The sequence below is a fragment of the Schistocerca serialis genome, chromosome 2 (assembly GCF_023864345.2).
Source record: "Schistocerca serialis cubense isolate TAMUIC-IGC-003099 chromosome 2, iqSchSeri2.2, whole genome shotgun sequence".
Taxonomy (NCBI): domain Eukaryota; kingdom Metazoa; phylum Arthropoda; class Insecta; order Orthoptera; family Acrididae; genus Schistocerca; species Schistocerca serialis.
The window spans coordinates 601,346,809-601,360,215 of record NC_064639.1 but is presented as its reverse complement, the minus strand read 5'-3'; the positions used below and the strand labels follow the sequence as shown (position 1 = coordinate 601,360,215).

The following is a 13,407-nucleotide window of genomic DNA, read 5'->3' as shown; positions in this document are numbered from 1 at the left end:
TGACGTCCGAGCTGGTCCCACAGGTTTTCTGCTGGGAACAGATCAAGGGGTTCACAGCGCCCACGGGAGTACCTCAGCATCAATCAGGCAGTTTATAGAGACAAGTGCAATGTCTGCACGAGCATTGTCCTATTGAAAAATGGCACCAAGCTACTGTCCAACGGGAGGCAACGCATGAGGTCGCAGAGTGTTTGTGGCGTACAGTTATGCCTCAGAGTTCCCTCACTCACTAACTGTGACCTAAAGCTACACCTGATGCATCCCCACACCATTATAGAAACTTGCAGGAAGTCCATCACTTGTTCTCATATGGGAGCGGCAGATGTGAAGTGTCACAAGGTGCTTGGTGCTCCGTATGATGACGAGTATGCCTGCCCTCACGCTCACACGCATTCCAACACCGGGCGACTGTAACATCCACATGACTGACAAATCTGGACATTGCACGATTCGCCCAGTCAGACAAATAGAGACCCACAATAAGGCCCCTTTGAAAATCCGTCAGGTGCTGATAACGCTTTCTCACACGAGTACGCAGCGTCTCCTTTACATCGATCCTGCGCCATCTCAAGATGTTGACGTCCCTTACATTCCGTACCCAACATTAGACGCGAACGACTTTAATGCACTCTGGTGTTTATACCTGTCACACTAATATGCAAATCTAATCATTTACATATCCGCCGATGGCGTGTGCGTGTACGAAGCTGCGTTGACATCCGACCACGTCTCCTCGACCTTTTATTTTGTCTAGTTAAGCAGTGTGTATTAATTCAGTCTGTCAATAGAATCCTGCGCCTCGGATATGAATAACGTAGTATGCGACACCTCGCGAACACATTTGTCGTCGAAAGTCGTCAGACGGAGTTGTCGGATAGAGGCGGGGGGTGGAGGGCGATATCTCCTCGCGGAGACGCGGGCGAAGGGCCGCGTGAAGGCGTGCGGCGTGCGTTTCACACGTGTCCGTGTCTGCGTCCGCGCTCGTACAATCGGGCAATTAGCCACAAAGGCTGGCCGCGGGTAATGAGTGAAAACAGCCCGCCGCTCGACGCCGCGCCACGCCGCGCCACGGCCAGCGCCGCCGCTCTTCCCTCAGCCTCAGGGAGACACGGGCCGCTCGTAATTACCGCCCAAGTAGCGCGCTGGCTGCTTTGTTAGGCACACCACTCTCAAAGCCACACGTTCTGCGCTTCAAGTTTCCGTCGCCTTATCTGCATGTATGTGCTATCAGAAGCATATCCCTACATCTGTACGGCCAAAAATCTAACGAACGTATCACACTTGTGCGAGGAGCCGTGGATACAAGATTGCATCGGAAAGCTCTTATCTGATCAAAACGTATCTGGACACCTGTTACTGGACATTAAATGCCGTGTGTCCACCATTCGCCATTGTGATGGTTTGAACTCTCCTGAGGAACTTTCAATGAGGTCTCCAAACCTCTGAAGGAATGGCAGCCCATTCTCTCGCAAGAGCCGCAACCAGAGAAGATAGTGACGTCGGACGCTGAGGTTTTCAGCGAAGTCGACGTTTTAACTGCACCCCAAAAGTTATTCATTCGGTGCTGGTCGGTTCTGTGGGCTCCCTAGTGCATTTGAGGAATGTTTTCGTCCGCAGACCATTGTCTCTAAATAGTTCAAATGACTCTGAGCACTATGGGACTTAACGTCTGAGATCAGTCCCCTAGAACTTAGAACTACTTAAACCTAACTAACCTAAGGACATCACACACATCCATGCCCGAGGCAGGATTCGAACCCGCGACCGTTGCGGTCCCGCTGTTCCAGACTGTTGCACCTAGAACCGCTCGGCCACTCCAGCCGGCAGAGCATTGTCTCACACATGTAGTTTTTTTGTTTTTTGACAAGGTGCATAGTCAATCAATCATTGTGTCCGTTTCTCAATGCACGCAGTACATAATCCTGCATGTTGTGTTCATACCCTTCCGCATTTAGCATTTTCTCAGGCGCAGTAAGGGGACCACACCCTAAGCACGATACATGCCCCTACACCATAGACCATCTCCTCCATTCTTCACCGTTGTCACTACATCTGATGGCAGGTAACGTTCTCCAGGTGTTCGCCAAAACCAAACTCTCCCATGGAACTGCCACAGTCCACCAGAGTCGCTCCTTACATCACCTCAAGTCTCGCTTAGCGTTTATTACAGAAATGTGTGGTTTAAGGGGAGCCGCTCGACAATTGCACCTCACCCCTTTTAACTACCCACTCACAGTCGTTACGCTAAATGGGCTAGTAGTAGCCCTCGGATGATTACTTCCACTGATTTCATATGAAGCCATCCGCAACGCTCGACGGTCCCTGTACTTCACTACGTGAGGTCTGCCATCTCTTGGTTTAGCTGTGCTTTTCCTCCGCGTTTTCACTTCACAGTGACGTCACTAACAAGCGACATGGGTAGCTTTAGAAGGGTTGACATGTCCGCGAGGGATTTATTATGCAGGTGACACCCAGTGACTAGTCCATATACAAACTCACTGAGCTCTCCTGGCTGAACCATTTGCTGCTTCTCTACTGACAAATCAGTACTTGAGCTCCTTCTATAATGGCGGGCCTGCCTGTCATGACTTCTAGTGGTCGATTTAGCTTTGCACAGGGGTGTCCAGAGCCCTTTGCTCAGATTCTGTGCATAGGTCAAAGTAAAATCCATAAATTTGGCATTGAAGAGGAACAAAATATTATGACACCTTCTTTAGTACACAACCCAGCGTTGACGTTTGACATATTCACAAAACACTGCATCTCGACAGAAAACGAACGAGATTGCACACATTACTAATTGACCACTTGACATGGCGTATTATTGTGTGCTTGTTTCTCAGCTTTTAATTGTATCTTCAATCTGTTCTACGTTTCATCAATATCTTTCAGCTCAGTGGCAGTGGACGAACTCTTAGAGGGCACCTTGCACCCCGCATGATAAACTTTGTGTAGGAGCGTCAATCACGAAAGAAACGAGACTGACGCTGGAAATTTGTGTACCTACGAAATATGTAGCAGTGGTTGCCTTCAAAGTAGAACGTACTTGAGTCCACATATGTTTGCTTTACTTTGTTCCGATGCCCAAAACATTTCTGCAAGTCTTTTTCAGGAGCTCCTCAATATTCGTCTTCAGTCACAGTGGAACACCACTGTCGTAACAGTACTCTCGTCAACTGTCACTGAGTTATTTAAATTTAAGTAGTCACAGAAAAGGGTGAAAAACAATCACGTACTAGTGCGCCACTATAAGTAGTTCCTTAGTAGTGCGGATAGTCTCGTTTCTTTTATGGCGAAGTAGCACTCCTATAATACCAACCACACCAAGACTATCACAAAGTGTAGGAAGACCAAGTCAAGTCTACGCTTGGAGTGAAAACGGAACGTTTTGGAGCTACTAGAGAAGATATTAGAGTGGTCCCAGTGCATAATAACCCATCGTTCTCCTGTGTTCTCGTTGTAGATTACTGACAGCAACTGGAAATTATTCAAACAAAACCTGCAATTTGGACTTCACCTGAGAAAGCGAATAACTGCATCGGTTTCCCTCCTAACACAAAGCAGGACCGTGCTGCTCTCGTCACCAGCGAAAAAAGAATCACTGCCGGGAAAGATAGAACAGCTTAACAGATCCCATGACCGCTCGCGATTCCTCTGTTCCAAATACAGATTAGAGAGTTTGATTTCAGTAATAGATAAAAGCTCCATTGTGCTTATTCCTGTTATTTGTCTCAATTCCTGCTTCATTTAGAGATGGTGCAATGTAAGATAAATCACGTCTAAACATTGTATATAGCTATATTTCTGCAGATTTACCAACAGAATCTCTAGACAATAGATACTGTACCTATAGGGTGGCAATATTTTCTTTACCTTCTCAGTCATTTCTTTCCATATGCCGAAGCGAAGTTTTTATCAAAATGATTGCTGCCAAATTGTTTCCACGTCATTGCCCAATGGTAAAAATGCAGGATATCTCTAATGCCCCATATGTCGACTAAACACTCAACCTTAAAGTATCGCCCGTCTTACTGAATCACATACTTATTAGTGACCACCGCGTGGCATCAAATAAATCTTAGTAATTGCTCCATCGTAAGTCTGTCACTGACCTTTGAGTAATAACAGAAACAAGAGGAATTAAAAATGACATCGTTTACCTCTGTCTGATTCTTTCCACTATTGCAACATTTATAGATGCAATCATTTTTCTAGCAAATTGTCACTAGCTATGATTTAGTTGGAGCTGAAGAATCATAATCGAATATTAAACTGTATTAATCTAATTACAAAAATATAGAATGACTTTGACTCGCCCCCTTGGAAAGCAAGTCAAATTTGGCAAAACAGCCATTTTACAGGAAACTAGAAAGTACTTCCAGACCCTATTTTACACTTGCTCACAAATTCAGTTAGTTGTAAAATGCTTGGCTTTAATAGTTCAGTTTTAGGCCCTTCATATTTCAGTTCCATAGAGATATGACACAAAAACATTTTATGTAACTATACATTTCTTTTTGTGCAAGCTGTTGGATGTTCATTATTACCTCGCCGCCGTGTGGTTTTACTAGAATCTTTATCTTTCACTGAAATCAAATGCACTAAATCTGTATTTGGTCATGGGATATGTTAAGCTGTTCTATCTTTCCCGAAAGTCTTCGATAATTTTATCTATCATTTTATTTTTGTCAAACCATTTAGTCTGTACAAGAAATATCTTTGTCGCAACTTAAAGCTCTCGTTTGAAATAAAGTAAACAAAAGTACAGAGCGTGCTGAAAGGTAATGCCGCCGATTTTTTATGTGAAAACTCTTATAGCTTTTTAAACAAAACAAACTTACTAATAATCTGCCTCTCTATTCTTCATGTCTACATGTTTATTTCTCAAATTAGTCACCTTGTGACGAACACATTTCTTTCAACGAGAGAAGGTATAATGTGCAGAATGTATAATTTTGTTGACGGAGTCACAACCTCACCTCTGCTTGCTCCGCTTCATCAGTATCAAAGTGAAGTCCTCGAAGACATTCTTAAAGTTTGAAAACAGATGAAAATCGGATGGGGCCAAGTCGGTACCCTATGGTGGATGTTCGAAGACAGTGGGTCCAAGGCGTAGCCGCGCGGAATGGCCGTGCGGTTTGAGGCGCCATGTCACAGACTGCGCGGCCCCTCCCGCCGGAGGTTCGAGTCCCCCTTCGGGCATGGGCGTGTGTGTTGTTCTTTGTATAAGATAGTTTAAGTAGTGTGTAAGTTTAGGGACCGATGACTTCAGCAGTTTGGTCCCTTAAGAATTCACACACATTTGAACATTTGGGTCCAAGACGTCGGACTGTTGCAGATGTCGCAGCGCTCGTGTGTGGTCTGGCATTGGCTGGGTGCTCCATGTGTAGATGAACTCTTCAAATTCGGAAGTCGATTGCAGCACGCTATTTCTCACGCACAGACATACTTACGTTACATACCGCCATGTACACGTTACAATTCGGAGCCGCCTGTCGGCAGAGGACTGCAAATATGTAGACATGAAGAAGAAAGATAATGAATGTCAATAACGTTTGTTTTATTTAAAATGCTTTAAGAGTTATAACACAAAAAAATACGGAATCATTACTTTCTAGCACGTGCTATAGAAAGCAGTACACGAAGTAGTTTGTTTTCAAAAAACGAAATGCTGCCTTCGAAGGCACACGGGTACCTTCAACAGCGAGTTTCTACAGTCGTTATCCCGTGTCTGTTCCAATTTAAATCAAAAATTTCTTCCAAAGAAAGAAAATAATTTTGTTTTCCGTCCTCTTATAGTACAAGACGAAGACACCCCAAAAGCAAAATTTCAAGTTTCTGGTACGATACTATCTGACGAAGCTACACGTTTTTGATTAAACGACGATAGCATAAATTATAAATGGCCACAGAAGTTTTCAGTAAAAATACTCCCTGTGTGCGACTGGACCTGAGGAGACACACACTGACTTATGATCTTTTGAAAAGGCATTCCATTTAGCGTGATGTGATTTTGCTGGCCTGGCGAGACAGGAATTTGCATTCCAACGCACTTGAGTCATAGCAGCTCGCATTCCTATTGTGATTACTAATGGTATACGCAGGTATAAGTCCGTTACGTTGACGGATGACTACCATGTAGCCCGTCCAGCACCCTGAAAGGTGACGCATTTTAGCGCACCTGCAGCGATAGCAGCACTCGCGTGTCATGCAGAGATAAGGTTCCCCATTACAAGTAGAAACGTAGAACAACAAATGTACTGACACTTGGCCCTTTCCTTTCTAAGTATGATGATGATGACTGAAATAGTTGAGTGGTTAGTGGTTTTCTCAAAATCGGTTGTTTGCTTCCCGAACTCCGTAGCAAGGAATAAGTACAACGTACTATAGCACAAACATGGAAGACATAGGACACAGAGAGTCGTATTGTCTAACTGAAGAGTATTCTCGTTCGCTTTACCTGGACTTGTTGCTTGCCATTCTACTACTGATATTTTCGGGTAGTGTATGCAACCAAAATTAGTGACAGTGTCGTTAATGACAGATAAATTACCATTATCTACAATGAAGTTTCTCTGATTAATTTTTAGGTTCACTATTAACTCTTTGCACAATATGTTCTTTCTTTTGTCGTCCATTAACAGAACTATTAATAAGAGACTCCTTTTTTAGCTCAATTCACATCACATAATTTCACAGATTTGCTGATAGTCTCTGTTTGCTCCGTTGGCCATATGCTGCCGGCCAAAGTGGCCGAGCATTTCTAGGCGCTACAGTCTGGAACCGCGCGACCGCTACGGTCGCAGTTTCGAATCCTGCCTCGGACATGGTTGTGTGTGATGTCCTTAGGTTAGTTAGGTTTAAGTAGTTCTAAGTTCTAGGTGACTGATGACCTCAGCAGTTAAGTCCAATAGTGCTCAGAGCCATTTGAACCATTTTTGATCATATGCTGGGCTACACTGTAGTAGTTGGTGTAAATGAACCTATGGTATATAAATATATATCGAAATTACTTAATTTCAAATGACACAAGGTGTTGTAAATAGCTGTCCTTAAAACACGGTACACATGGCGACAAGAAGATCGATATCAGCTTCACAGCTGCAGCCTGCTTAATTCAGCAGTACCATTCGTACGATTAATCGAATTTTATTGGAAAATCTCTACTATCAGCTACAGAAAACAGGACAAGTAGACGACGAAGTGCCAAAGATATCAGGGTTCTTTATTCACAGAGAACACAGGAACAAATCTTACGTACATATTTCTAAAAACCCATTTCTCCGGATACCATTGCTAAAAAGTCCGAATGAATGCCTTGTGGAAGGGGTATTGCGCTGGTGTGAAAACTGTGTGCAACTTCTATGAGGCTAACGATATCAAGCTGTATACCACATGAACTTCGAAAATGTGGCGCGTCTGACTGTGTGAAACCATACTTATTGATTGGGAAATGTTTCCACTTGCCCGCAAAACTTTCGTATACTTTCTGAGGATCTTAAAAGATAAAAGACTGCAAGACATAAGTGCTGGTATACAACGTTAAGAAAAGAAGACATGTTAGAATACAAAATTATTGTGTTTTATTTCCAAGCTCACTTAAGCAGGAAGTGACCCAGACTGATTTCAGAAAGCCAGCTTCAGTCCACCTTTGGCAACTGTTGAGTCAAGGTACTATAGTGTCACCATTGAGTCGGTAACGAAATATGTATCAAAGTGAACACGGCGTCCGGTAGAGCGACAGTCTATGGCGATCGCCGAGGTTCCCTGAGGCGTCCCAGCTCAGGTAGTGGCGTCACTACGCGCCTAGGGGCGCAGAACGGCATGTGGCAACGTTGCTCTTGCAGTCATACTTGTATCTATGTCACTGCTCCGGAATGCCCCCGAAGCTAAATATGGCGGAAGGGTGGGTGCACGTGCAAGCATCATTCACTCTGAAAGAATAATAGTCTCTACTGTGAGGCAAATGCTTTCCGAGAAACACATCCTATGTTTGTGATTGAAAAAGGAAAAAAAGGAAAACCCACGATCAGACAATGAAGATAGTCTGCCCCCGCCGTGTCATACTCAGCCTTTCGTTATCGGATGTGATATGGAGGGGTATGAGGTCAGCACACCGCACTCCTGGCCGTTGCCGACGTTACAACCTTGGAACCGCTACTTCTCAGCCAGGTAGCTCCTCTATTGGCTGAGTGCACCCCGGTCCAGTTCTCTCACCAAGGGAAAATCTCCAACATTACCACGTATCGAACCCGAGTCCTCCGTTTGAGGGTCTATCGTATTGACCATTCGGCTGCGGACGAGGACAGGTTAAGGGTTTGTTTATCTAAATTTGAAATTCGTGGCAGAAATTTACGATGTAGTTTGTATCACAAATAAATTTACGTGAAACGAAGATTACACGGTGGACAAACCGTAGACAGGGACACAGACTCAAGGTGTGGTGTTATGTACTTGTGGTAACCAGTCTGGACAAAAGTACTCTGAAATGGTTCCGATTCTCGTCTGATTTATTAACCTAGCACAGAAACTGTTGTTTACTGTTTGAATGCTGAATTATTTTCCTTACTTCCTAAAGTAAGGATTCCGCTTCATGTTTCGGTGCGACAAACAAATGAAGCATCACAAGGTTTCAAACACATCTCATATTTCAGCAGACTGAATTTTCTTTCCAGTCGGTAATTCGGTTATGTTACAGCTAAAGCAAAATTGTTTCGTACGCACAGTATGGTATTAAGATCGTTATGGCTCTGAGCACTATGGGACTTAACTTCTAAGGTCATCAGTTCCCTAGAAATCAGAACTACTTAAACCTAACTAACCTAAGGACAGCACACACATCCATACCCGAGGCAGAATTCGAACCTGCGATCGTAGCGGTCGCGCGGTTCCAGACTGTAGCGCCTAGAAGCGCTCGGCCGCCCCGGCCGGCCTAAGATCGTTATGTCATCGTCTATATTCCTATATAAGGTTTCAGATTCTTGGGTCTATCATTTGCTGTGCCGACTCACGTCCCTTGTCCCTTTAGGTATAAATTGTAAAAATGTGTTAGGAATCTGCCTTTTGCATGCTATTTATATGTTTGTTTTGTCTCTGCTTATACGTCTGGGTTGTTTCTGTTATTGTAAATATTTCAGCTCATATCTAAATTCCTCGCATCTTAATTTGTGTTCTAGTTTACATCCTTTAACAGATGTGAGGAATTTCATTTCTGACGTTACTATTCGATTTAACTTTCATGTTTCCTATCCGAGGCTCAAGTCCGTAAAGTAGCAATGGAATAGCTAGTGTTTTGTAGAATTTAAGTTGCATTTCCTTAGTTCTCTTTTGTTTAAGGTTATGTTTATTGTTCCACAGACACCCCGAAGATTTCTTGCGTTATTCTTTACATATTTGTCATATTTAAAAGAAAGGTCGCAGCCCAGATAGTTAAAATGACTTACTTGCTTAATTATATTGTTGCTTGTCACTGTTTATGGTGGCACGTGGTTTTTCCTCAGAAAGGCATTACTTTTGTCTTTTCTTTATGTATTTGGAAATTATTATTTTGGTCAATTCTGCCTTATTTAAAAATATTTCTTTGAAATTCTTCTTCTGAAGTGGCTGTTATAGTCTGGTCGTCAGAACCTTTTAGTGTTTCTATTTAATGGTCCTTGTCTAGATTTTTTCCTGTGTTGTGTATTGCTTCCCCATTCCATTAAAAATGGGGAGGTGATTTATATGTCAATTAAATAATATTGCGAAAAGGTTGCAACCTTGTTTAACTCCTTGGTTACTTTTAATAGCACTTTTTGCCTCACTTTGTTTACTGTTATAATTACAAATTTTGGTGCATCGTATAAGCTTTTTAAGGCCCACATCAAGTGTCGCAGTATTGACCATAGTTTTTTCCTATTTAATCTGACATAATCGATGAAAGCTATGTGTCGCTTTGTGAGATCAGTGACATCTGGCGAAATTTAAAGAATTCAAGATTTTGTGGAAGATTGTATAAAGCGACGTAGGGCAGCTATTGTCGATGTTGGTCCAATTTTTTCGAAGCATGTTCGGCGCTCTTCTTATTAGCAGGCGCGACTTGAGCACTCGCCTGTCGTTGGTGTTGATTTCCTGAACAGAAGCTCTGCGGAAATGCCTTATATTCACACCTGACCGTGCCCGGACTGTAGCCGTGCGGCGTGCGTTTCGTACGGCGTGCGTATGGGCCGGGTCCCGTTTCGCAGCGTTTTCGGCGCCGGCTGAGCAGACGGGGAAGGGAAGGCACGCAACGCACGGGTCAATGGCCAGCGAGGCGCGGCGAGCAGGTAGCAGCTAGCAGGCGGTGTTTATCTCGCCGCACCAGGTATTGCCATGATAAGCGCCGGGCGCGCGTTTCCGTTACACGCGGCGAGATTAGCCGCCACGCCGCAACGGTTCCCAAAGCAGCGGCAACGCTCACTTACGTGCTTGTTAATACAGCGGAAGTTTCGTCCCGATAGCTCTGCAGCCGTCACTGGCTCCGAGTTACTGATCGCTAAAGCTAGCGGGCACGGTACACCCTTCATGCTCTAGAATTGTGAACGTCCGGGATCTGGAGTACCAAACACAATGACACTTTACACTTACTTCTGTTTGAGAACCATCGAATAATACGATAAGAATCATAATTTCGGATACACATTGGTACCTTAACATTCTACAAGATAAAAAGGGAAAATCGTAAAATATGTAAAATGTTAGCTAGTTACACTTATAAGTGTCGTGAAGCAAAGATAAAAGTCTATGCGTTTCACACCCGTACGTCATAGGAGGCATTTAGCGAACAAAGCGTTCAGGACATGCGTCGGTATACCACATCTAAAGCCGCACGGGATTAGCCGAGCGGTCTAGGGCGCTGCAGTCATGGACTGTGTGGCTGGTACCGGCGGAGGTTCGAGTCCTCCCTCGGGCATGGGTGTGTGTGTCTTTGTACTTAGAATAATTTAGGTTAAGTAGTGCGTAAGCTTAGGGACTGATGACCTTAGCAGTTAAGTCCCATAAGATTGCACACACATTTGAACATCACATCTAGCCGGTCGGAGTGGCCGTGCGGTTCTAGGCGCTACAGTCTGCAACCGAGCGATCGCTACGGTCGCAGGTTCGAATCCTGCCTCGGGCATGGATGTGTGTGCTGTCCTTAGGTTAGTTAGGTTTAATTAGTTCTGAGTTCTAGGCGACTGATGACATCAGAAGTTAAGTCGCATAGAGCTCAGAGCCAGTTGAACCATTTGAACATCGCATCTAAGAACAAATACCACAAAAGTAAGGAATAACAGAATGGCGCCTCGTTTTTCCCTACTGTTTTCGCTAGATGCGCGTCCTTTAATGGTGAAAGAGAACCTGACAAATCTTTAACGTGAAAAGAAAAAAAAGCTCTTTTCCTGTTGTAAAATGTCAAAAGCAGAAGTATGGCTAAGTCTGTTGTCATAGTACGTTACTGTGTCTCCGTAGACAAAATTTCGATTCATGGGCAGTTACTAACGTTTGACAAAAGGTCCAGCAGTCATGGCATCGTTAACAGCGTTTCGTCGTTCTATGGTGTCCACACCTGTTCCTTTTACGTTAGCATCAAGAGTTACAGCATTCCATAGTTCTGATTTTATATAATGCCCAGTGTAAACGTTGAAAAGGAAGCTGTAGCTGGTAACAATTACTGAACTATATGAAATACAATCGTCATGACTTCTGAGAGATTTGCGTTAGGATGTTCAAACGGCACGGTTGGCTGCGGGGCATGGTGGGAATTAGTATGCGCATGCGCACGCGCCTAGTTGTTGTCGTCAATTTGCACATGAAAATGTCACGATATAGCTTGCCTGAGCGTATAAGCCTTGCGAAGGTCTACTATGCGAGCAGTAACAGCCCAACTATGGCTCAAAGAAAGTTTGCGACCGGGCTCAAGCTGACGACAACCGGTCCTACTGTGCTAACAATCAACAATTCGATTTGCAATTTTGAGATAACGGGTAGTGTTCGTGATGACAGTGTTGGCAATCTCGGTCGTCCAAAAAGGGTGAAACCATCTGAAACCATCGAGAAGACACGCGCTGTGTTTCAAACCAGCCCCAAAAGATCGATCAGACGAGCTGCATAACATGTGGGAATCAACCGGGAGACACAGTGACAAATTATTGTTGAAGACGTGGCATCTCTTCCTATACAAAATTCAAAACCATCAGCCATTGAGCCCCAGGCCATGGAACAGCGGTTGTGTTTTGCCAACACTACTGGCCACAGAAGTTGGTGCACTTACTGCTGAAATTATTGATAGTAGTGTCAATGTGTCTCATAAACACACGATTGTGCAATCTGCGGGGCCGGCCGGTGTGGCCGTGCGATTCTAAGCGCTTCAGTTTGGAACCGCGTGACCGCTACGGTCGCAGATTCGAATCCTGCCTGGGGCATGGATGTGTGTGATGTCCTTAGGTTAGTTAGGTTTAGGTAGATCTAAGTTCTAGGGGACTGATGGCCTCAGAAGTTAAGTCCCATAGTGCTCAGAGCCATTTGAACCATTTGAACCAATCTGCGGGACCGGTTGCGAGCATACCAGTCTAATAAGAAGGTAACTAGGAATCCGAACACAGAAATTCTGGAATACACGGTTCAGTTTGTACGTGTGTTCTTCGATAAAAATGGCTACTCATATCAGAGTATGCTTCAGACGGTCTTCATTTCTAAACGCGTTTTCAGGTTCTTAACAGAAAAACGGGAATAACGGTCCCTGCATGAGTTATGTTTCATTAAAGATCTGTTGAAGGGATAACAGTAAATTTTTGAAACAAATAATAAAAATTCTGATTTCAAACTTTGACTGAATATTGTTCACTATTTCATAGGTTCACTGAAGAGAGAGACAACTTAGTATATCAATACAACTAAACCTTCAGCCTAGTAGAGTGCCGACTCTGATACATTAATACATCGGTAGTTACAAATAAACAGATGAATGTATTCCTACAGATTATTCCGGAATATTAATTGAAGATAAGGTCCTGTGGCCTCGATTATAGATGATCTGGTAACAAGAGATTCTCTTCAGCGGAGGTCGTGATTGACTTTCTTATATTCTTTTATTACGTTACTGACACAAAAGGATGTTCTCTTCATTTAATGGCGATCACATAGACGTTTCGTGAGAATCTTTCTCTAACGGAACTATGTTATCTAAAATGTGACAGTGTTTTTCCTGTAATGTTCCAATATTCTCGCGTGGGTCGAGTTTATAGCGAACGATGTACTGAACTTTCAACAAGTTATTTTCGATTGATATAACATAACGCTCCAAATCTCTCTCTCTCTCTCTATCTCTATCTCTATCTCTCTCTCTCTCTCTCTCTGTCCATGTATTGACACTTAAAACTGCTGTTCATTGTTAATATAACTGATCTCAGA

The 13,407-nt window shown here is 43.7% G+C and overlaps 1 protein-coding gene across 1 annotated transcript in view; it reads left to right on the top strand.

Annotated features, from left to right (window-relative positions):
• The first annotated feature begins 1,023 nt into the window (after positions 1-1,023).
• The window catches only part of LOC126456272 (uncharacterized), an 87,716-nt gene continuing 75,332 nt past the window's right edge, over positions 1,024-13,407 (top strand). Inside the window, exon 1 of the mRNA XM_050092024.1 lies at positions 1,024-1,153. Within this exon, the coding sequence (XP_049947981.1) occupies positions 1,024-1,153 (130 nt within the window). The remainder of the gene's footprint in view (positions 1,154-13,407) is intronic.